We start from the raw sequence: 26201 nt of genomic DNA, 5'->3' as shown, positions 1-26201 counted from the left end.
CAGTGTGGACATGTTCTGTAATACTTAAGTCTGTCCCTGGTTTTGTTTTGGGCCAAGTGACTCTCAAAACATATAGGGCCTGATTCAGAGTTGTGCTTAGCTCCAAATGGGGAAAGATGAAGCGTATGCATCTTCGTGTGTGCACGGGAGATGCTGAGTCAGATGACTCTTGGACATTTCTTGCTGTACGGGAAATAGGTGTTTCTAGATTGCAACTTGGTATAGTAGACTGTATGCGATACATGATGCATCCTGCCCGCAATCTTAATATTTAGAAGAGGTGGTGGTTTTGAGGCGGTCACCAATGCAAAGGTGCAGTGTGGCACTTCCCAATGTGATGCAGATATGTCCCATGCGAGGTGGCCACACTCTTCTTTTGTGGGCACTGACACATCCATGGCTCAACTGGAAAGTTTTTAAAGGTGGACTGTATGGTACAATCAGAGATCTGTCAGATTACATTATAACGCTAACACTGATATCCAGCAAACACGATGAGTAATCAGTCTCCTTATTTATGGCTTATTTGCCAGCAATGTACACAATACATAAATGTCTGTCGATCAACCCTTTGAATTAATAAAACAAGGCACCCTCTTCATGTTAGTGACTGAATGATGTTTCACCAGTTTTCAGCTAGCCTGGAAAAGATCAATCGCCTGGAAAATGGAAATGTTCAAAAACATCCATGCTGCATAGATGATCGAGAAAGACATATTGAAAATATTCATTTACTTGGAAATGTACTAAAATCTTGTATTGGCAGTACCTATTGGTTTCACTTTATTTCCATGTCTTTAGGACTATCTTACCAACAGTGTTCATTGGAAACTCAGGGGTCTATGTACTAAGCCTTGGGGAGAGAGAAATTACCAACTAAACCGCTCCTGTCACTTTACAGGCTGTGTTTGAAAAATGACAGAAGCCGATTGGTTGGTACGTTATCTCCATACACTTTAGCGCTCTCCAAGGCTTAGTACATAGTCTCCTCAGTGAGGAGGACTGGGTTCCTCCTGCTGGAAAAAGGTAGAATACACTGCAGCCACAACTCATTACTGGCAGTTCCACGGTGGGGCATACCTGCCTTTTCACTGCAAAATAATGTTAGGGATTTTATTAGTACTTTATAAATAAGTACTTGCATTATTAAATGAAGGAATCTGAAGCAGATCAAGGTCTGTATACCAATTACTTTTAAACATCTCCAATGTAGATGGTCCCTCACAGACTGTGTGGGTATACAAAGATAGCTCATGCATCGTTTCAAAAGCAATACATTTATATGAAGACTTTCTTCTAACATCTTCTGAACAGAAACACAAATCAAATAAGCAGCTTGCCAGAGGTTAAAATGCATTTTCCTTTATTCAGGTTACAGAACCTGGGTAACCAATATAGACATAATATACATTATGGCTGGCGATGTATAGTCATATTAGCTAATGTAACAGAAATATGCAGGCAGTTTCTTCATCATTTTAATGACCAGCTTACTTCAAGTCAAGAACATTTCCAATAACAAACATTAAATAACAGAACAAGTTAGCAAACAAGTCTACATAAACCAACTCCTACCACAAAAATGAGGAGGTTGTTATAATGACTAAACATAAGAGGTGAAAATAAACATTACCATGTTAAAATTGTAGTTGCAAATGCAAACAAGACAGATTTGCCCTGTCAGCCCTGCTGTGGAGAGGTCAAATAATCTAAACCAGCAGTGTTTTGGCAACAGGAAATGGAAATATTAAAGAGAGAAAGAGCAGCAATTCACCAGAAATGTATCTAAATATATATAAAAAAATAAAAAAAATTGAAAAAACCCAAAAGGGGCTCATCCTCACGGGGGTCTTCCATTAAAAATAATGAAAAATGATCATATCAAATGGGACTGGACACCATTCGAAGTTCAAACAGATTTCTCCCAGATAGGACTGAATGCTGCATGAAATCCACAGACAAACAGCACTGGTCTTTCACATGGCCAGGAAGAAAATGATAATGCTTACCAATATCAAGTGTAAACCAGCTTAAAGCCTGACCAAGCAATGGGAACAAAACACAAATTTTAGGGTACTTTATTAGGTCATGAAAATATCATGCGGAATCATGTTATTCAGTGAAAGCAAAAACAAACATTTTTATGGAACCTAACTCATGGGTGGTTGCAGAGTAACTTGTGGCAAGTTGCCCTGTGCACGAATCACCAGTAGGCAATGAATGGCTAGCAGACCACAGATACAGATCAACAGGTTAATATGTAGACTGCATGAATAGTACTGTGAGAAGAGTCAGGGGGGTCTACACAATGTTGAATATGTCACTGTCTTGGGTCCAGTTAACGCGGGCTTCACCTGCTGGCAAATAGCACAGTGCAATGCATCACAGTACACTCTACAACCTATAGTTTCTTTCCTTTGCAATGAAATAAGCTGGATTGACCTTCATTCTCTTCTGCTATAAATACATGACATCATTGGTTGCTCTATCAACATTTTGCTAAACCATTGAATCCACTTCACTTATCGGCATGCATGTCAATTAGGCTACTGTATCGCCTCTACAATGTGATTTATAAGGAACATAGGTAAGTACAGGAAATATAATTGCATTAAAAATGTTTTTCCAGTAGATACCAAAATTAAGTTAATGCAAGCTGGCTCTGTTATGCAGGATACTATATCACACCACTTACAGCTATTTTAAATAGAACGTTATTAATACGTTTTTAATGATGTAACCAAATGGGCTTAAAATTGCTCTTATGTGGGTCTGGCCCAAGTGTAAAACACTTCTGACTGGAACAAATAGCTACTTTATAGAGTAAGAATTAAACACAATATAGGTGCAATAATTGTATGTGGCCATCATTCTATATAGGAGATCACAGTACCATCTACCCTAGCATTCGTTCTGCTTACTTAGCAGTACCTACAGGAATTATATTTTAGTCCTGAAGATGTAAATAGATTCAATCACAGAGGGAGACATTAATAGCATCCATTACTACAACTGAGGTAGCTAAGCTGAGGACCATTTGATCTTTGAAGCCACTCTACATCCTAAACAATAAAACAAAAGGCACAAAACAAATTGAAGTGATTATTAATATGTGCAATAATTAATTTTTTTTTTAACAAACTATAGAAATAGATCTGTTCAAATTACTATTTTTTATAATATATATATATATATATATATATATTTTTGCACCAACTGAATATAATTTATATATATATATTCCTGTTAGAACAGTTTGCCCCAAGGCTTCACACATTATCTAACAGACAGCAGAAAAATAGCTAAATGAGGGCAAAATGTTATGTTATATATAAAATCACATGTGGTTTTATGTTTGCAGATTATTTCATGAATAATTTTGGTTATACAACATGTTTCAATTTGTGGAAAGTTTTTAGTTACAGGCTAGGTACTATCTGTAGTGATGATTGTTAGTAGTAAATTAATAAAATAATAAATGTATTAATAGTATATTAAAAGGAAAAAAAATACAATTATATATTACAAGCAATCCTTTGGTTCATTTGCAAGGAAGTTTCCCCCACAAAGTTTTTACCCTAAAAGAAACGTCATCTGTCCCTAATGTGGTAAAGTCCTGCCCGGTTACAAAATATAAAAAACTTTCTGTAAATACCAGCACTATACATTTTGTTTTTTTGCCAGATAATTGATAGATAGACCCTGTTTCTGCTTTCAAGGCTCTGAGAGTAAAGATAACATAACACCCAGTAAACAAAGCTACACCCGTTAAATTGAAACCATTACAAAGTTCAGATGAAAGCAGTTAAACACATCATATTCTATACATTTTGTTCCCAAAAATCAGTTTGAAAAACTATTCCCAAAATGTCAGCTGATCAATTATCCCCCTCTGATACTTTTTAATGCTACACAGCACTACGCTATAGCTAAATAAGAGCAGTGCTAGAAGATCCCAACATTTCATGTTTTTTCCTAACAAAACGATAACATTTATACCTTAGGGCTGCCAAATGAGTCCACAGAAAGGATAACCAGAATGTACATTTGCCTAAAGAATCACAATAATGAACCCTTGTATATAGTGCTACATAAACCACTATGGAGAACGTACGAATAAGCTTGACTATGGGTGGCTGTTGTCACAGGACTTTTCTGAACCAATCAGAAGCGGACTACATTTGTCAGGAAATGCTGATAGCTTGTACAATAGCCCTATATGCAGTATGGCCATACAGATGGGACAAGCAGTGACTTGAAAGGCTAAAAGATTATTTTAAAAAATAAAGAGATTATGTATCCAACAGTAACCAAAAACTTCAATATCCCCCACGCTGCTTAATGTCTTCCTGTAAACATCCCTGCAGTGTTTAGAAATGTATTACAGGGTAACAGAAATGGAATACATTTTTAGATAATTAGTTCTGGAAATAGAAGAATTATTTGCTAGATAAACTACACAGCATCAACCAACTGTTTTAACCTGCAGCAAAAAAATTAAGCTACTCTAAACTAACGAATGCAAATAAATAAATAAATAAAATAGTAACTTCGTCCTCTTATCCATTAGCATTAATTTGTTTTCTTACAAACAATTTCCCTTATTATTAAAAGGAATGGAATAGTATAATTCTATGCACTGACACTATTGCTATAACCTCATGCATCCTGGTATGTGCCACTGGGATCATGCTTTGTGGTTACCTACAATGCCCTCCCTAAGCAGTGACAAAGGCCAGTCATGCGTGTTTACTAGCACTAATCCCGATAACGCAACACTACTTGGTAATAAATACTATAAAGCATTATAGAACTAATTCAAAGCACTAACATCAATGGCTCTTCTAGTGCATAAATACACCCAACTAGACATTGCATACTTTTTCCCAACAAAAATGGGAATTATAAAAACTGAGATGTAGGGAACACATAGTAAAATATATAATGTATACATATTAACATTATAGGGCAGATCATAGAGGTAATTGCTGATGGCAGATACCACACGTTTATTACAGTGCAAAAGTCTTCATTAGTGGAATTAGTGTTATATTTACTATATTTTTTGTGGAATTAATAGTCTTTATAGAGCCTGTATGTTTCTCTCAGACAGCGTAACAAATGGTCAGTGCTACAAATGTGGCAGCTTCTAGCCCAGTATGCACAGATTAATAGAAAGCAGGGTCTTGAGTCACAATTTAGGAGTAACTGAAACACATACTGTACACACTGAGAGGATTTCAAATATTCACATTAACCAGTTTACAGGGGTTAACGTGCCTAAATGCAACTTAACACTGCCAGCCGCAAGTCTTTTGTTAACCAATTAGACGCGCAAATTAAACTGTGTTATCGCAGCTTTTTTTCTTGCAACCCCTGAGCAGGTGAAAAGATTGGGTTCAGATCCCCTGGGACACCTCCTACTCCCAATGATTAATTAGGCACTTAGAAGTATTTAATTAGCTTAATTTGGCCAATAATGACATTGTGATTATTGGGGTGATAGTCTGCAAAAAGCAGAATATTGGGATAATTGATGTGGGACAGGTATAAGGGGGTGTTGTATAGATGGGACAAGAGTTTTTAGGCTTGCAGGTGGGAGTTACAGGGGATTTAAAAAAAAATAAAAATTAAATTGGCTTAAATTGAAAAAAAACAAAAAACAAATTAGACATTTTTATGCACACCTTTCTATAATTTTTTCAACGTTATTAAAAAAATACAAAAATCAGACATTTGACAACTATTAAGAACCCCAATTATTTTGCTTTCGGACACTAATATACTTGTATACTGTTGTCCAATGTTACATTGCACTTTTTTAGGGGACAGGCTGATCTCTCCATTTTTCTGCACACTTAATGTTGCCAGCATCAAAGAAAATTATCGTGCTTACAATTGAATGGAGTGTTAAGCAGGTGCACGCATAGCCGCGCTAAGTGAAATTAGCGCATGATAGACGCATTAATTGGAGCCGCGGTAAACAAAAAATTTACAAGACCAATTTGAATTCCTCCCTCTGGGGCTGATTCCGTATTGGAAGCAAAGCAAAAAGAGGAAGTAAATTTGTACCTGGGCAAAACCATGTGACAATAAAAGGGGTGCAAATAAATGATTAATTTGCATGCGGGGTAAATACTGGATGCTTTTGAAAGTAGCCCACAAATGCTGGACAGCTTTACATTTACAATACAATTTAGATTTCAGTTTGGACACACCTCTCCCAAATCTAAATCTCCCTGCACATTTTACATCTGACCCACGTGAAGTGCAGCATGGTTTTACCTAGGTGCATAGTTACTTGCTATTTAGCTTTACCCCTCTATATTTAGTTCCTGTTTATGTACAATTATAGATGGGTACAGTCTGTTACAATACACAGCATTCCAATACGCTGGTTCAGAATAGGTATGTCAGTTGACTACTACCAGGAAACGCAATATTTGAGTAGCACAATGTCATGTATATAACTTACAAATGGATTTTGTGGTTTCATGCATGAGCTGCAATGTACCAATTTTCTCCTTGTGTCATAAGATAAAGTGTTTTGACACCAACCCAAAAAATAGGTTTGCAGGATTTAAACATAAATCTGTACTTGAATCAGTACTTATGATTAATATCATTTAGACTTGAAATTCAAAACTTGACAACTTTGGAAAAAATTTAAATACTTAACCAACACGAATAGATCTTTATCTATTTAAATTGTGCACTCTGTACTACACTGACATATAGATACAACTCAATTATGGGATGGTCACATCCAGTCCTGGGACTGCTTATGCTGCATAACCAGTGTCAGATTTAGTTTCACATATGAATGATAATGATTGTAAAAATAGTTCAATCGTTCATATCTTTGACATGATGGGCATGCATTGACGAACGATGCACGTTCCCGCATGTCACATAACGATCTCTGAAATCTGATGTATTGGCAGTCAAATTTTAATGATTTCATTCATTTTAATACTGTCAGAAATCGTTAATGAAATTGATGAAATCGTTGTAAAAATAGTTCAATCGTTTATCTGACAAATCTGACTGTGTGTATGCACCATTAGACTACACAGTTTATAAACATGCCCTGGCAGACAGAGGTTTTAATGACTTTTATGCTTGTGCCTTTCACCTATACTAAGTGGAGACAGCTATTTTGCATGTTGAACCAATATTAAGCCCATCAGTACACTAGCAATTGTGACTTATGCAAAACGTAAGACACAAATGGGGAGATGTTTCAAGCTGTGGAGAGAGAAGTTGTCCTTTCCAACCAATCATCTTCTGTAATTTCACAGGCTGTGTTTGGAAAATGTCAGTTAGGAGCCAATTGGTTGGAACTTTACCTCTCTCCAGTTCATCTCTCTCTCATCTACATTTATTAGTTTATAACAACATGTAAAATGTGTTTCAATAAAGTTTTGTTATTTTTGCATCTGGGTATAGTTGGAAGGTTTTTCTATAAAAATATTGTATTTATAGACTGCAATGTTGTTTAAATGTTATCTTTGGCATTAAACCTTTCCAAACATGAATAGTGTATTAATATTGTAAATATTAGAGTTTCCTTTGGAAAACAAATCTACAACATTTATCCCAAACTCATCTTGGCTGCAAACCCCCTATAACTTCCGGTTACTTTCTGAACTAAACCATACATGCACCATTACTCAATACTTGTAAGCGAGTCATATATGCCTGTATCAGTACTTCATTATATGTGCCTACTGTATATCACCAGCACCGCATCATGACGACGTGACCAGTTTAAAAAATCCTGCTGGCTCAAGTCAGTGTACGTCAGTCAGGCAGTGGGAGATTTAAAAACAGCTGCTCCACTCTAAGTCACCAGTGTGATTTCTCGTGTTGTGCTGAAACTATTGCCTTTCCTATGAACAGACCGCTCAAGAGCGTGCCCTAGCTCCCTAAGAATGCTGACAGCAGCCAAGAGCCTGTAAAAGGGCAATAAACTGACAGCCATTTTCGAGTTGCCCGACTGACTTTTGGTTTGAAAGAACAGTTCAAGTGCCGCCTATAATAAGAAGTATCCATGTCCTTAATAAAATAACATCCATTAATGATGATTATTTATTGGTAGGAAAAGTTAAATGTCATAATAAGATTTAGTGTAGCCTAAAGCAAAACATGTAAGAGAAATGTAAAGCAATTCATATGTTGGTCTAAACTGCATATATAAAAACTCAACACCACCTTTACTACTGGGTTCTAACCGAGACATACTATGACACAATGTCCTATTTATTTTTTAGTACAGTAGGTTGTGCCATATCTCATCAAGACAAAGGTTTGGTAAATTATTTGCAGTAATAAATACTTGTCTGTAGCTTTTGGGAAACTGGAAGGACAACAGCATGCCTGTGAATTTAGTGTCTTATCTTTATAATACACAAGTGTCATTACTTCATGCTTTAACTTGTGCAGCTATACAGAATTGTTTTTTTTTGCGCAGGGGTATCATAACAACTGTATTGGAAACACTTAATATACCCCACTGTTAATAAGGTTATTATATACCACCTCAAGTCTTAGATACTGCTTTAAAAAAGCAAATTATGAACATTGGCGGTGTGTCTACCTAAAAAAAAAAACAACACCTTTATAGCAAGTATTGAAAGTGTACACTCTACCATTATTTATTAATACAATATATTGAACTACCTCGGAAAGTGGCTTGTTTATCTAGACGACTTGCATGCCTTGTGGTTTACTAATACTATTGTAATAAAGTTGGTGTACCCAGCGCCAGTCTTCATAGGTTGGCATGAGAAAATGCAACACAAACAAGACATAGTCAAAAGGCTGGATGGAGTAAGGGACTATTGGAAAAAAATGAAAATATTGTATTCAAAACATCTAAACTGAACATGGTGTAAAATGTGTTGATACAAGCTCTGTCAATTAATTATAAACTAGCAAAGATAGGCAAAAGTCATGCACAACAGTGTAAATGATTTTCAGTAGTCCCTACAAACCCCCACAAAAACCTGGTAAAATGACCAGGGCAGGACTAGGTTCATACACTGGCGAGAAAAGAATAAAGCAAAATAATACAGGGGCAGTTATAAAAGAATAAGCACCTCAAAAAACTGTATGCGTACATACAGAACATTATGTACACACACACAAACTTGTTGCACGCTTCAAAAGACAAAAAGTAACTGCATAACCTCATGTAAAAAATAAACTAGAAAACATTCATACCCTTTAACGTGAATATAGATTACATATGATGCAACCTCTGAAACAAAAACTAATTTGGGATTAAATAAAGAACAAAATTCCTTAACATAGACTAGGAAGACTATAAAAATAAGAGTTTAATAATAATAATAATAAGAGCAAAATTCTTCAGTGCAATAAGCGTTTAACTTAAAACATCCCCAGCTTTATCTGGTCTTTCATTTTGTAGAATTTCAGGAAACATAATAAAAAAAACATAAGTAATGATGAGTGTCATGGTCAATACAAACCTACTTAAAACACACATTTACTGTGTGAATTTCAGACTTCTTTATAACTTCAGGAAAGTTTGAAACGGTTCTGTTCCTTTGAATGGTGCAACTTTTGCAAACTAAAAACAAAGATAGAAACAAAATGATGGAGAAAGACAAAAACAAGACCATCCTTCTCGCATGACTTACATGGCATCACATTTCGAAAGAACAAAAAGTAAAATAAAAATGGACACTTGTCAAGCGCATTCTATGTTGCATTGTAGTTGAACAATACTGTGAGGCATTTAGGAAGAGCAGTTCCCTTCAATCTAGTTCCTAGTATATTACTGCACCAAAGGTTCAAAAATCAGCATTCCAAAACACACATGGGAATCACAAAAATATTTCTCTATGCCAAACTTCTGTTTGTATCAAATAGACCATGACCATATACATTGGGTACTAAAACGCAAGCAAACAGGGTTAGCCTCCTGTTTGACATTAAGGCATAACGTTTGAAATCCAGACTGTAGCTCTTGAAATGTATTCCTTTAGTGTTGTTGTAGACCCTGTTAGTGTTAATGGTTCTGGTGCATTCTTATAGCTGCTGTTGTGATAATAATGCTCTTTGTAGTTTGTGCAATTCCCATGCAGCCGGTCTTTGCTGCCTGTCCACGGTAACAGTGCAGTGTAGTACCCATAGAGTGGGCGACAAGTTTATAGCCTGCTTCCAGCACCCTGCTCAGTTTAAAGCACGCTGTTTTATTGTGTGGAAGATCCAGTCCACCTTTGTTGTCCAGCCACCATGATGGGCATCATTCATCTGTTTCATGAAATATTCCAAGGCTTCCTGCTCAGATTTTTCCAGTGCCAGAGTCTTTCTGATGTAGGCAATGTCGTCAAAAGACTGCAGTTCAGGCATTCCAGAGCCAAGCATCATGGAGAACAGGTTGATGAAAAGATTGGCATGCTGGCGAATTGCCAAATAGGCTTTGTAACACATCTCTTGAAACCTAGCAAGATGAAGTGGGTAAAAGAGAGGGTCAGGTTTTGTGAAATAAATCTCACACTTTTATTGTCATTTTTTAAATACTAGAATTAACAGTGTGTAGATAATCCATGGGTTTCAAACTATATTTTGCTTCCTAGTTGTTTTAAAACTATGACAGAATTGATTTTTATCATTCAAAGGTAACTAAATAAGGGCTTTAATGGGGCAGATTCATAGTAAAAACTATAAGAGGTCATCTACGTGACAACAGAAAAGGTAAACCTACAAGGCAGTCATGGAAAGACGGCGTTGACAGTCACAAGGCAATCAAAGTGACGCCCAGGGGTGCCGAGAAGAGGGAGAGTGGATACTATTTACCCGGGCCTAGGCTTGTTGGAGGGGCCTGGTGGGTGCCCATGTCCGCAGCACCCCCCCCCCCATCTCCTCTTACCTGTCAGCAGCCAAGCACACGCTGCTGTGTGCTGGGCTGCAATGAGAGACTACAGTCTCCTCTGCCTGTGGGGGGAGCGATCACAATGATTGCACCCCCCCCCCCCTGGATTTGCACCGGGCTGAGGGGCTCCCAGCGCCCTCTCCCCCCCCAAAAAAAAAAGTTTCTCCCCTAAGGGGGTGTAGCTACGTCTTGCATGATTAGACCACGCACCTTTCCCCCGGCAGGTCTCTCTATGCTTCTGCTTACGCCCTTGCATGCAAACAGAGGCTCTGGATTTAATATGAACTTGCCGGAGTTATCAAGTTTGCTCAGACTGAGGTGAAAAGGATACTTTTATTGCATTTTCACAGGATTTTGGCAGGCTGCCAATTTCCACTGGAGCCAGCCCTGGAACCTGTGTAATTTAAGAGTGTCCCAACTTTTAGCGATTGTGTGACAGTGTGTGTCCCTGATGAAGTTCAAACCTAGGCAAAAACCTAATCCTGGTGAAACTACACCACCATGCCAAATTTGGTGGTGCTAGGTCCAAAACTCTGGCGGTGCATAAAGGACAAACAGACAGGCTTTCTCGTTTATTATATAGGATTGCCTCGAATATTATTAATCAGAGAGATATATATATATATATATAGATATAGATATAGATATATATATACACACACACACACAGTCAGGTGCATAAATATTATGACATTGACAGAATTTTCATATTTTGGCCTCTATTCACCACCACAATGGCTTTGAAATGACACAAACAAGATGTGCTTTAACTGCAGACTTTCAGATTTAATTTGAGGGTAATTACATCCAAATCAGGTTAACGGTGTAGGAATTACAACGGTTTCTATATGTGCCTCCCACTTTTTAAGGGGCCAAAAGTAATGGGACTATCAACTCAAAAGCTATTTCATGGACTGTTGTGGGCTATTCCCTCGTTATTTCATTATTAATTAAGCAGGTGAAAGGTCTGGAGTTGATTCTAGGTGTGACATTTGCATATGGAATCAGTTCTCATTCCGAAATGTTTCTCCTAATGAAGGAATAGAAATAATTCCGTATGTAGCAGTCATTATCACATGAAAATAGTATTTGCTTTATGCACAAGGGGATAAATCATGGCTTACCTCTCAAAATCCCTCGTCTTTGTGCATTCTTGTATTCCTTTGCTGATGACAATTAAAAAGTCCTGTGTTAAGACAAAAGGTACACGCTCGCGCTTGTAGCCAAACTTCTTCTTTTTGTGATCCAGAAAGTGCCCAAAATCTATGTGAAAAAGCTGACAGAAGATCAATATTAATGCTTGGAAAAACTTTAATACATTAAAGTAACAGCTTACTGACCTAGAAGTCACCTCAAATCTGCTCCCAGTTTCAGGAGGTAGGGGACAAGGGTATTATGTGGGAGAGACCTCTACCCTCTATTTTCTACAGGACGGGTTTGTCAAAATGAGGGGGAGACTGAGGTTTGCAAAAGGTGGGCCAGCAATTTTGGTTTAAACTTACTTGTCCATTGTCTTTCACCATAATGTTACTGTTGTGGCGGTCACCTATTCCAAGAATAAAAGTAGCAACACAGTAACCAGCACAAGATCGAGTGAACAAGTCAATGGCAGCATCATACCTAGTACATAGGAGAGAGAGATGGATTGAAGTGTACAAATATTCCCATGTGCTTGGTACATACTATACACAATCACATTTCCCTGGCATGGACAGTGTAATGACTGGTGACACCAGGAATAATAATGACACCTGGCAAGCTTAAGCTACTTTGCAATATTTGGAACAATACAATAAAATAACAAGAACCTACGTCAGACTGCAGGTGCTGGCAGGTAAAGTCTGAAATGTCTAGTCCTCAATTACTGAGGATTGTGGAAGGTTACCTGTCCTATCCAACACACCAATGTTGTCAGAGTTCATATTGAAGACAATAGGGAATGGCAGGCTAATTGGCTGGATGAAGGTTGAAACGGTCTTACGTATTACATTGGTCTATATGCTAAAATGTGTATATAATAGATAAATCAAATCAGGGCAAGCAATATAACCAGTTATCAATTTATCATCAATAAACAAACTTGCCACTCACGTTTCTCCTTTGTTTTTATCCCTGAGCCATTGATGTAATGTATGACTGTTGAACTGAAGAGCACCTTTTAATCCTCCCTTACACTGAATTTGCATAATAGTATGAGAACATCTGACCACCTCAATGAGTCCTACACAGTCACCAATGGACAGGCAACCATATGGCAGCATCCTAAAAGAGAACACAATACTATTATAAAAACTGGGCATGAATTGGAAATAAAACAATTAAACTGACTGCATTTGCAGACGAGATCTTATTATATGCATCACAGCCTTCTGACTCCTTGCCTCATATTTTTCAGATATTACAACAGTTTGGGGAAGTCTCAGGATTTCAAGTCATTTGGTCAAAATCAGTTGTGCTCTGTTTGGAATTGGGAGACTCACCGAAAAGGCGTGGGTAACATACAATTACCATGGAGTTCCGATTCCATCACCTACTTGGGGATTACCATATCTAGGAAACCGGGCCTTCTCTATGATATTAATTTCTCGTCTGTTTTACGTGAGCTGGAGGGTTGGAAATCTCTACCTTTGTCCTACATTGGGACAAATCTTATTAAAATGGTGTATTTTCCATGTTTAAATGTACCTGATTTAGATATTACCTTTCATGTTAACCCCCAAATATACACAACATACGCAGTTTTTGTTCCGGAGGTTCATATGGCAGGGCTGATGGCCGTGCATTTGGACTTATTAAACTACAACAACCAGTCCCTAATAGGGGTATCAAGAAATCCTGCTTCATATTCGGGAAAAGCCGCTCTTCTGGTCTGTTAGGAAACTGTGGCATAACTTGCGTCATAGACAAAATGTAAATGCTCATAGAAATTTTTATTGTCTTCTTGTTTCCAATCTTCTTCTTGGTCTTCCCAGATCCCAGGTTTACAAAGTGATGACTTACTAAAGGCCCATTTGCGGTCCTGTCGGTCATTATCTTCTGTAATGTATATGGAGATGTTCCTAAATACACTTCACAGAACATACCTTTCTCCACACAGAAGGTTTTTGACTGGCCTCTCCACCTCCCACCTGTGTTTCAAATGTGGCGCACCTCCAGCAGATTTTTTGCATTGCCTTTGGAGGTGTCCCCTGATCCGCCAGCTCTGGGTGCCAATACGCATTTACTCTGTTGAACACTTAGTAAAACACTTAGTAAACTATATACCTCTAACACCGCAATGAGCGCTTATCGGAACCTGTGTGTCACTAAGGCATATAGGAAGCTACTACTAGCAGTGAGCGCAGCACTCAAAGCCATACTTACAAACATGCTGGTTTAATCGTTATTGATGGAACGGTCTATAACTCTTTTAAAGCACACCTTTCCTTTTGTGAAAGGTTATGGCAGTATTTTACATCTGCATCAGCTTTCAAACACAGTGATTCAAATTCTTTCAGAGTCTTTTGATAGAATGTCTCAGTCAGAGCACTTTTATATTGAAGGGAAAAAGACTGACTTAATTTTACAGCTAGCTGCCACTGCAGCATGGGACGATCTAAGGGTGTGAAATACAGGGGTGTGAGAGTCAGAATGATTGTCACTCTCTTCAAGTAAGCTAAACATTTCATTAATAGGCACATTATCCTCTTCTGTGAGTTCACAATCTGCTATTATAGGTGACCCTTCTATCCTGCATTTTCTCAGATCATTAATTGCAAAATAGTGTTTGCTGCAGAGATTCCTAATGAACCTATTAAGTTCTACAAATAGCTAAAATATGTTTGGACTAGAGGAGGGGGCAAATTTCAATCCTTTAAAGACAAAACTAAAGGATTAAGGGAGTCTATGTATCAAGCAGTGAGTAGTGTGGAGAAGTGGACAGTGGAGAAGTTGCCCATAGCAACCAATCAGCTCCTATCTATTTTATAGACACTACTTGATAAATGCTACTTCAAAGCTGATTGGTAGCTATGGGTAACTTCTCCACTGGTCTACTGCTTGATAAATAGACAGCTAAGACTCACACCCTTATTGTTCCTGTCCTACCATTTGACACTTGCTATACCACCTGGTAAATTACCAATTCACTGTGCCCGAGAGATTGGGCATTTATACCATCGCGATCAAGCTATACAGCGGAGATGAACCAAGACTAACATTGTTTCATTTGGAGGGCTCATTGCGCCCACGGACTCAGGCTCAGACACCGACCGCATTAGCACACCTGCACTCAGATAACGGGCTTTCTGTGATCAGAGAGAGCCGCAGCCTGACAGCTCAGTGCATGAAACACACCGGCTGCTGACCACATTTGAGCTGGACGCTGCTTCTACATGATACCCGGTGGATGCCTTTGATATACCGGTGATATTCGCCTATATAGATATCTACAGGGGGACAGTGAGTAACCTATTGTACACAGAGCTATTACATTAACAGGGAAAGACTCGTGGTGGACACTTACACAGGAGAGGGACTATAGGGGTCCCGCATTATACTCTAGAGTGTATTGATTGTACTGACACAGCACTGTGTTTCTTTAGTGAGTGTACAATTCTTCTGATACATTTGCTTGACTATTTGTGAGCGGATTGTTGCACTTGTATTTATTAATGTTTTAATCTGTTGATATTAAATATTTTTATTACATTTAACTGCTGTACATTTTCAAAGAAGAACTCCACATGTTTGGATTAAGATGACATACAAGGCACATACAGATAATATTATGGACATTTATTCTTAGGGCAAATCCTGTTGCAATGGAGTAGAAATGCCAGTAACGCCACCACAACTCGCCACCCTCACGGCCCGATATCACCCCGGACTGGCAGATTTCTGTATGCAGCACCATAGGGTTGCGAACAAAACTCTGCAAGTCTGGAGGGACCGTAAGTGCTGAATACAGCTGTACTTATGTGTACCGTGGAGGAACTCACAGCTAATAGGCTTGACCTCTTACTGTTAAATCCATTTCCCATAAGCTCATTCTACCAGTTACCTCTAGGTATCACCAGAGAAGAAAAGAACGAACCAGAAATCAAGCTCATAACCTCTCTATGTATAGCCATTTCCACCTCTTAGGGATCAGTTTTTCATTTATCACAGAGGTGTAGTGATAGGTGGAAAGTATACACAAAGCAACGCCTCTGAATAGTTAAGGACAGGACTAACTGTCCCGAAAGTACAGAGCCTACAAGAAAGGGATTTAACAGTAAGACTAATTATATATTTCGCTAAAAGCACTCCCAGTCCATGCAACATCTGGAGAAACACCAAAGCCTCCCTTGGCTAAATATTACTTGGGCATAGAATCCATGAGAGCAAGAAGGTTTCCAACTGCAAGTGCATGCGCAAGACCCGAATAACGACGGCGAAGCCGTCGTTATGGGTCTCGCACCAAAGGGGGCGTGCTGTCGATGGTGAGTGACAGCACGCCCCCTTTGATGGCGCGTGCCGGGGGGCGTGGCTGCCAGACGGAAGCGTTCCCATGGGAACGCCTACCGTCTGAGTCCGGCCCCACTGACATCAGTAGTGATGTCAGTGGGAGTGATTTTGGCTCTGATAGAGCCAAAATCACTCCAGGGCTTGCGGTCACCGAGACCCCACCGCAGGGTCTCGTTGCAAGCCCGATGGTCGCGATGGTCTTGACCATCATCATGGACGCTTGCTATAGCTGTGGGTGGTAACCCACAGCTATGCGAGCGTCCATGAGGCCGCTCCAAGTTGAGGGAGGAGGGCCATGATTCAGAGCGAGCGCTCTGGTCAGAGCGTCCGGCTCTGAATCAGGCCCTAAGAACCATGGCACTGGTGCGTAAGCAAGATTCAAAAACCTAATCCTTGGTAAATACGTAAAGAGGCAGCCACAAATTCTCCCTACCGTAACAGACTGCTGTGTGATGAAAAAGGGATAGTATATGTGTCATACAATCTTCACATGACAGCACTTTCACCATAACAAATGCTACCAAACTGCTCCTGTATGTAAAAAGACATTGTGCACTAACCAGAATTGTGCCAAGACTCAGAAAGGAAATATAAGCGTACAGTAATTGCAGATCATGGACATTATTAAACAGAAAAATTGAATTTCTGCGCTTACAACAATACTGACAAGAAATACTTATTTCGCATTCATCCACAGCCACCACTGGAACAGAGTATAGAGTGTAACGGCAGGGGGTTGGTCAATCTAAGTTTAGAGGTGGAGGAACGTGAGCTTTTGAAGCTACATTTTAAAATTGCCTAAGTTCATAATAGATTGCACTATATATGTGAGGAGAGACTATTCAGTTAGTGGGCTTAGTAGTAGCATTCTCTTCCATGGATACATTAAATGTCCTGAATAAAATATACACAAGCTTATAATTTGAAAATCATCTTTTTGCTATTATCTTCTTAAGAAATGCTGACAGACACTTTACAATACTCTGAGGCACTGTAAAAGATTAACTCATTTTTGAAAACATACATCAAAATACAGTGTCTTGCAAAAGTACTCACACCCTTTGCATTTTTCATGTTTTGTTGCCTCACAACCTGGAATTAAAATGGATTGTTTGAAGGTGTGCATCATTTCATTCACAGAACATGCTTGGGATAAGTCTCAATGAGCTTGCCACATCTTGCCCCTAGGATTTTTGCCCATTCCTCAAGGCAAAACTGCTCCAACTCCTTCATGTTGGATGGTTTCTGGTTGTGAACAGCAATGTTCAAGTCTGACCACAGATTCTCAATAGGATTGAGATCTGGGTTTTGACTAGGCCCATTCCAACACATTTAAATGTTTCCCCTTAAACCACTCGAGTGTTGCTTTAGCAGTGTACTTCAGGTCATTGTCCTGCTGGAAGGTGAACCTCCGTCCCAGTCTCAAATCACAGGCAGACAAACAGGTTTTGCTCAAGAATATCCCTGTATTTAGCACCATCCATCGCCTCGAATCAGTTTCCCAGTCCCTGCTGCTGATAAACATCCCCACAGCATGATGCTGCCACCACCATGTTTAATTGGGGGAATGATGTTCTTGGGGTGATGGGATGTGTTGGGTTTGCTCCTGACATAGCGTTTTCCTTGGTGGCCAAAAAGTTGAATTTTAGTCTCATCTGACCAGAGCACCTTCCTCCATAGATTTGGGGAGTTGCCCACATGCCTTTTGGCAAACTCAAATCGCGTCTTCTTATTTTTATCACTAAGTAATGGCTTTTTCCTGGACACTCTACCATAAAGCTCAGCTCTATGGAGTGTACGGCTTATTGTGATCACATGCACAGATACACCAGTCTCTGCTGTGGAGCTCTGCAGCTTCTTCAGGGTTACCTTTGGTCTCTGTGCTGCCTCTCTGATTAATGCCCTCCTTGCCCGGTCTGTGAGTTTTGGTGGGCGGCCCTCTCTTGGCAGGTATGTTGTGGTACCATGTTCTTTCCATTTGATGATGATGGATTTGATGGTGCTCCAGGGAATCAAAGATTTGGATATTTTTTTTTTTATAACCCAACCCAGAATTGTACTTCTCAACAACTTTGTCTCTGACTTGTTTGGAGAGCTCCTTGGTCTTCATGGTGTGATGCCTCTTGCTTAGTGGTGTTGCAGCCTCTGGGGCCTTTCAGAAAAGGTGTGGTTATACTGACAGATCATGTGACACTTAGATTTCACACAGGTGGACTTCATTTCACCAATTATGTGACTTCTGAAGGTAATTGGTTGCACCAGAACTTTTTAGGGGCTTCATAGCAAAGGGGGTGATTACATGTGCACATGCCAATTTTCAGAATTTTATTTATAAAGATTTTTTTTAATATATATTTTTTTCATTTCACTTCACCAAATTAGACTATTTTGTGCAGATCCATCACAAAATTCAGATTAAAAAAAATAAAAAAATGACAGGTTGTAATGTAACAAAAAAGGTAAAAAAAACCAAGGGGGTGAATACTTTTACAAGGCACTGTATATTATTTGCCAAATCCAAAAAAATAACAATATATTTCCTAATTCATACCAATGGTCTTGTTATATATGAAAATAAAAGACTGCTTTGGTTAAATAGAAATCAGAGTCCATACAATAAAACTATTACTCAGAGAAACACTAGACATTTATGAACTACATTAAGTGAAGTATCCCTTTAAAAAGGACCACACACTGTGGTAGAAACCCACCAAATTACTAGATATTTGTATATTATAATACAAGTATAGTAAGGAGGTCGCACTAAAGCAAAGTTCCTCTATGCAGAGTGACCCAATCTTAAATCACCACACATCTATTTCTTAAGTATTTAGTAGGTGCTACTCCAAAAACAGTAAAGTCCAAACTGAAAAAGTAGTCCCTAGATGGAATGCACTTGAATGTTACATAGATTCAGCACTCCATATTCAAACATGTACTTTTATTAGTATGTATTAATCATATTAAATGGTGGGATATAATTAAAATCAGCTAAATAAAATTATAGAAGGAGTGAAAATTAAAATAAGGCTGCGCACTGTCAATATACCTAATTCTATTAGATCAGTGATTCCCAACCTCGGTCCTCAAGGCACACTAACAGTCCTGGTTTTAGTGATATCCATGCTAAAGCACAGATGGTTAAAGCAAAATAACTGAGGTACTAATTAAGTCAAATGTGCTCAAGTATGGCAAACCTTAAAACCTGGACTGTTAGTGTACCTTGAGGACCATGGTTGGGAACCCCTGTATTAGATTGTGGTAAGATTTAAGACCAATCACCACACTAGGTTAGTTCTTCAATAATAATCCTGACTTTATAACTTGGGGAATAATATGAATCTATGCGTGAGTAACTTCTGGTAAAACTATATTCCGTTACTATATTGTATCTTGTGCCAGATATAGGGGCCTATATTAATAACTGCGGCATTGCCACAATTAATAAGGATCCATATTGCTAGGGATATTTTCTTTTTTAATGAAAATATCCCTGCTATGTACAATGGGGAACTTGCATGGACAGCAGTTGCGGTAAACGCTGTTCCTGCGAGTAATATCCCCAGCATATTGTAGAAGTCTTTCAAGTTTGTGAAAGGTGTCACTGCACATGCGCAGTGTCAACTTCCGCGGCCGGCCGGAGAGAGATCGGAAGATCGCTCTACTGCTCTTAAGCCTCCTTAGGCTTAAATCTGTCCGACGATGATGTAAAAATGACTGTGTGTAAATCTATCTGAAGATGGTGCAAACTACTGGGGCCAAACTCCGAAAAGCTTTGCTTTTTGGAGTTTGGTACATAGGGCAGAGATCATCATCCCCATTGAAAATAATGGGGACTGCTATCTGCAGTGCTAATTAGCACTCTGCCAGAGATTTCTCCTGCATTGTACTAATATATTAGTACATAGCAAAATTTCATAAAATCATGCAGAAACTGCAGTTTCTACATACTTTTATGAAAACAAAACAAAAAAACCCCCACCTTGACACATAGGCCCCATAGTCACATATCTCGTGAATTATATACGGTTTATAGTGTGGCTACATAAATTAATAACGCCAGCATAAACTCCGCTGGATTTAACTCTTTAGACTTTTTTTTTTTTTTTTAAAAACCACCCCTCATTCACTTCTGTCTCTTATCCCAGCTTGCTGAATTGTTACAAAGATTAGTGTCCTCATAACGCAAGCAAAATGTGTCAGAAACTAAATTCAAATGTAGCTCTTTCTCAGGCTTCTACACAGAGATCTGACACCAGTACAGCATGTGTTGAGACATTCCTAAGGAGCTTTGCTAAACACACTACATAATATGTCGTCTCTACTATAGTGCAGAATAATCATAGGTGCAGCCACATACCGACACATTATCTGGAGCTTTATATTTTATACTCCATTATATCTGGTCCCAATTGTAGCTGCACCAAATAGCATATATTTAGATCATTTACCCAGAATAGGCTAAGGGCCGGATTCACTTAGACGCGAAAAGCCGTAATTGGTGAAAAAGTTTTGCCTATTGCAGCTTTTCGCCTGTCCGTGACTTATCCTCTAATTCAATTCCAGGACTTTTTCGCCTAAGCGGAAACTCAACGCATTGTAATAGACGAAAAAGTTTCTCCAATGAATAGCAGGTGAAAAGTGCAAAATCTTTATTTGGGGTGCAAACGTGGGGAAATTACAAATCAGCCAACCCCCCCCCCCCCCCCCCCAAAAAAAAAACAAACAAACCTAACCACCTCAAAAAATACATGTTATTTTTTGGGCGAAAAAGTAAAAAGGGGGCGGGGGACAAGCATAAAAACTAGCAAAATTGGCTTCTTGGGGGGCTGCAAGGATGGGTTCATGTGTTTTTGGGATTGCAGGTGCAATTTTTCACGTTTTTTCGAAGTTAACTTTAGAGACATAAAAATATGCTAGCATCCATTTTCAAGTACCCCAAATTTGACTGGACTACTTATTTTCACCAAAACCTACTGCTTTATGCCATTCTTCCCCACTTTCCCAAAGACGCTAAAAAGAGGCAATTTACACAACTTAAGTGCCCAAAATAGTTTTATTATGGTTATTAGTACACATCTATATTGATTCCCTATGTTAGTGCATAATTTTCTGGGGGTACAGACTAATATCACCAATTCTTTCACTACTTTTTGCCAGTTCCGCATTCGCCTCTTTCCGTTTTTGTCTGTTTTGGATTGGAATAAGGCGAAAAGCGGGGACACGCACGCAACAATTTCACCTCCGAAACAGGCGAATGAGGCGGAAAGTCGGACAGGTGGAACTTTGCCGACTTTTCGCCTGTAAATGAATACGGGCCCAAGCTTGTAATGTGATTCTGACATCCACACGGGGTAACTAGAATGCTGTCCTTTCTTTTCTCCAATGGCGAGAATAGTGATAAGTTTTTTCCCAAATTCAAGACCAATCATCTCGATACCGCTTGGTAAGACTACTTACATTGTATGCACAATACATATACATTAACACACACACTCTGGCTTCTAATTATTATGGGTACTTTTTGTCCAATAATTATGCAATAGAATGCTTAAGCTGGGTACACACGTAAAGATTTTCTGTCCAACCATCCAACTAGTTGATTGGTTGGAATGAAAATCTGGTAGCGTATGGGAGTAAATGATGATCAGCAATTTGCTCCTAAATGCCAGAAAACAGATGAAAATGGTCGTCAGACAAGTTTGTCAAATGTTTGATCTAAGCAATTTGTTAAAACAACAGTTTTTGTCCATTTTCCGACGTTTAGGAGCAAATTGCTGATCATCATTTACTCCCATACCTTACCAGATTTTCATTCCAACCAATCAACTAGTTGGATGGATGGACAGAAAATCTTTACGTTTGTACCCAGCCTTAGGGTATTCATATGAGAAAACAAGAATTTACCGTGTCAATAGAGTACTATTTTATATGTTTATTGTCTCTGGTAAAAGCCCTTGGATGAATGAAACAGTTTCTTCTATTTACTTCATAGTAAATGCAATATATTTTCCCACATTTATCCCCTCACAGAAAAAAAATAATATATTTTCCCCTCATTTATTGATCTCAGATTGTATCTTAGAGCAATATATACATTAGATATTTTGGTTTGTCAGGGGTTCGCTGGGCCAAGGGGGAATGCTCCCCCACGAGCCAGTGTATTATTGGATTATTTGGGACAGCATCCAGCCACATTTACTGTGAGGGAAGAGTCATTATGACAGGCAGAGGCGGCCATCTGCTGCCCAGGCAGTTTTGGAGTCGGCGAATGGCACAGATGAGAAAGCAGCAGACCACAGGCTTCCCAGCCTCTCGGTGGGTGCCACCTATGTCACTGTGGGGGTGTGGCCACACATGGTGCCTCTGGCAGAACAATCTGCTACAGTTAGGAGGAGCATTTATTTTGCATCTTTTACAGATGGCGTAAATGGACCTAGCCACAAAACAACAGTGCAACAGTTAGGACTCAGTAGCTGCTTAACCAGGAAATCAGCAACACAGAAATTTAGACCAATGGGAGACAGTTCTCTCCTAAGGTCTTTTCAGAGTGTGGAAAACAGAATACAGAGAGAGTGCCAGGGTGTGAGAGTGAGAGGCAGAGCGGCATACTGCAGCTACTGTACTGTAAAGGTGACTGGAGACTGACCATGTCTAGTCTGATCTGTGAGAGCCTAAAGCTGGGTACACACTATACAATGTGTGAACACACCGACAGAACAGCACAATGTAAGGCTAGGGGAAGGGGAGGTTATATTTAGGCACTTACAGGGGGGAGGATAGGCACTAGGGGGGGGGGTTAGGCACTAGGGGGGGGGAGGTTAGGCACCCCTAAAGCAGAGTCAGAGTTAGTTAATTTACTTACCCCGTCGGGATCTTCACTTCCGGTGTCGGTATTTGAACCGCCGAACTCCGGTCCGGCGGTAAATCATACCGATTTCCTTGGCAGACCCTTGAAATTTGTTGACGAAGCTAACACTACAAAGACAATGCGTTGTGCAGTAATTTGTATTAAAAGGTAAGGCGCACAAGTTGTGATGGATGGCTACATTTTCTCACTTAGCCTAGCTATGTTTGACCAATGGGACTACTTTATTTTTTGTTTCGGATATCCCATGCAGAGGGAAAGCTTCAGAAATTGGTTACAGACGGCAATAAACAAGCACTGTCGCTGGCAAAACAAATTCTCTAGCAAAAACTTTATCACTTTTTTGCCCTTTGGTAAATTTGCACGTGTTCTTTACCTAAAAACAGCCTTTTAATGGTGATCGGCTGCTCATGGGCCAGCGCGGTATGCTTACCCCTCAGGCTAAAATGTGCCAGCCAGCCTCTTACACCAGCGTTTGGGGGAGGGAAGGAAATGGAGGACACGCCCATTGACCCCCTTTGCATTTACATGCAGTAAACGTGAGAGAACTGAAACAGAGACTCAGCCGTGCCACCATAGCTAGCAAACACCAGACGTGGGTATGTGGCTGGCATGCTGTATCTTGCATTAAAAAATTGCTTGTAAATGTTTTGGTAATCGGATTTAGCACAGAAATTATTCATACCATAAAACCAGAAAGTCACATGCTCTAACATAAATGCAGTGATTGCAAATACGCGCTATAGCGCGTATTTTACTCGAATATGAGGACTGGGGACCCACTTTTGTAAAATGGGTGGGTCCTCCCGCTGTGGCCAATCGGCAGGCTCCCGATCGAATGATTGATGTCTCCCTGACCCAAACAGGGAAGACTAAGAAGCGGTGGTTAAGCCAGCCAGCCCAAGTTCAGCCGCAGCTTTCTCTTGATGCTGCAACTTCCACGGCACCCAGATGGCCCCGGCACCAGGACAGGTCCCGGCGGGAGGACGTCCCCAGCACCTGGCGGCAGAATGGCCACAGCAGCAGGACAGGCCCCGGCAGGAGGACGTCCCTGGCACCCGGCAGCAGGACAGGCCCCGGCAGGAGGACGTCCCCGGCACCCGGCGGCAGAATGGCCTTGGATGGCCCCAGCAGCAGGACGTCCCCGGCACCCGGCAGCAAGACAGGCCCCGGCAAGAGGACGTCCCTGGCACCTGGCAACAGGACAGGCCCCGCCTAAACAAAGTGGAGGACATCCCTGGCACCCAGCGACAGGACATCCCTTGCACCCAGTGTGCCCCAACACTCGGCGGGAGGACGGCCTCGGCTCCAGGAAGGGAGGTAGGCCTGGTACATACACGACAGGTGCTGTGGCTGGTGGGGGGGCAGAGGATAACTACCTGCGTTTGCTGGCGCTGCAGTGCTGATGTGGCGGGTTGGGTGTAAAGCCAGGGCGGGTGGCACCAAATTAATTAGAGAGTTCATGCCACCTGGTGCCTTTATTAAATGTACATGCACAACAGTGCAGCAATAACATCTAATATATAACAGCAGTGCTCGCAAAAAATATGGGTGGGGGAGGGCAGCTGCCACTACTACTACTTTAAACTTCTCTTCAATCTACCCTTACATCCTTCCTAGCCCCAGCACTGCCTTCCCCTAAAATCCTCCTTGCCCCCCTCCAGTACTGCCCCAGCTGTTAATTACCAATGCCCCCTCCTTACAGCCAGTACTGCCTGTCCTAACCCACTCCTTGCCCCCCAGTACTGCCCCAGCTGTCATCTCCCCTTGCCCCCCTCCCTACCCCCAGCACTGCCTGCCACTAACCTCTCCATTGCGCCTAGTACTGCCCAATTCACTGCTATTCACCCTCACCTCCTTTACCCCAGCTTTTCCCTGCCTTTACCCCCAAGCTCTACCCCAACTGCTACCTGTCCCCAGCATTGTCCTCACCCCCCATAATATGTAATGGGACCCAGAAACTGTGGAGTAGGACCCCAAATTTTTAAAGCGAGGGGTTCCCGGGACGCACAAATGTTTTTGTTCTGCACGATCACTGTAAATGTACACAGCATATATGTAATAAGAATAGTGTGTCTGAAAAAATCTACATACTTATAAGAGGCTGCACAAAGACAGAATGGAAACATTTTACTAAATACAACAGGTTCCCAAGGTCTGGAGATGGAAAAAACTAGAGAAAAAGGAACATAAAATGTGGTTTTTATTGAACTGCTGCCACATTCAGGTAAACCCCACATGTTGCACCAACAGGTACGGCACACAGTCAAATGTAAGAATATGGAAGCTCTAGAATAGCAGCAGTTGAAAATCCTGATTCAGTCTAACAAACAACAATAACTAAGTTAACAAGGGTAGGTTATTATGCGTTAGTTTTAGATAACTGTAAAAATGGTATAATCAAAAACAAATACAATGAAAAAAAAAAAAAGTTCATGCATTTTATTGAGTTACGTCCAGGACATTATAAAATGTTAATTTACAGTTTATGTTGCAAGAGTTTTTTTTCTACTTGTTTACCCTTAGCTAAATCTCTTTGATGATTCAGTTGGACAATTAACTATAGACCTGGTTTTCATGTGCAATGCAAGCCATTTCAGCGACATACTTATGTACATACCGTAAATCAAGCCCCTGAGTTTGCCAAATGTTTTCCATAATTCTTAGAATTTGTAGCGTCAACATATCTTGACGCAAGTCTGGGGGAAGAGAAAGAATATTAAAATCAGTGCTGGTTATAATGACATGTAAACAGTTACTTCCCAAATGAATGTGCACCGATAAACATAAAATTCGTATATTATTTGGCGGCTGTTAAAAGATATTGCAACCAAGAAGGACTGCCATCTTATTCTACCATTATCAGTTAATTACTCTCCTTCATGTGCATCCCTCAACCGCCCCTACGCAGGTACGCATGCCTCACCTGCACCTACGCACACG

The 26201-nt window shown here is 40.0% G+C and overlaps 1 protein-coding gene across 1 annotated transcript in view; it reads right to left on the bottom strand.

Annotated features, from left to right (window-relative positions):
• Positions 1-9323: 9323 nt before the first annotated feature.
• PIK3CA (phosphatidylinositol-4,5-bisphosphate 3-kinase catalytic subunit alpha) overlaps positions 9324-26201 on the bottom strand; it is an 80184-nt gene continuing 63306 nt past the window's right edge. Inside the window, exons 18-22 of the mRNA XM_088452427.1 lie at positions 25879-25957; positions 12995-13165; positions 12406-12523; positions 12028-12179; positions 9324-10471 (exon numbers count right to left, since the gene is read on the bottom strand). Coding sequence (XP_088308553.1) covers positions 10201-10471; positions 12028-12179; positions 12406-12523; positions 12995-13165; positions 25879-25957 — 791 coding nt within the window. The 3' untranslated portion in view covers positions 9324-10200. The remainder of the gene's footprint in view (positions 10472-12027; positions 12180-12405; positions 12524-12994; positions 13166-25878; positions 25958-26201) is intronic.

The sequence above is a fragment of the Taudactylus pleione genome, unplaced genomic scaffold, assembly GCF_031769625.1.
Source record: "Taudactylus pleione unplaced genomic scaffold, aTauple2 ptg000037l, whole genome shotgun sequence".
Classification (NCBI taxonomy): domain Eukaryota; kingdom Metazoa; phylum Chordata; class Amphibia; order Anura; family Myobatrachidae; genus Taudactylus; species Taudactylus pleione.
The sequence above is the reverse complement of the archived record's forward strand: the minus strand, read 5'-3'. Positions and strand labels throughout refer to the sequence as shown.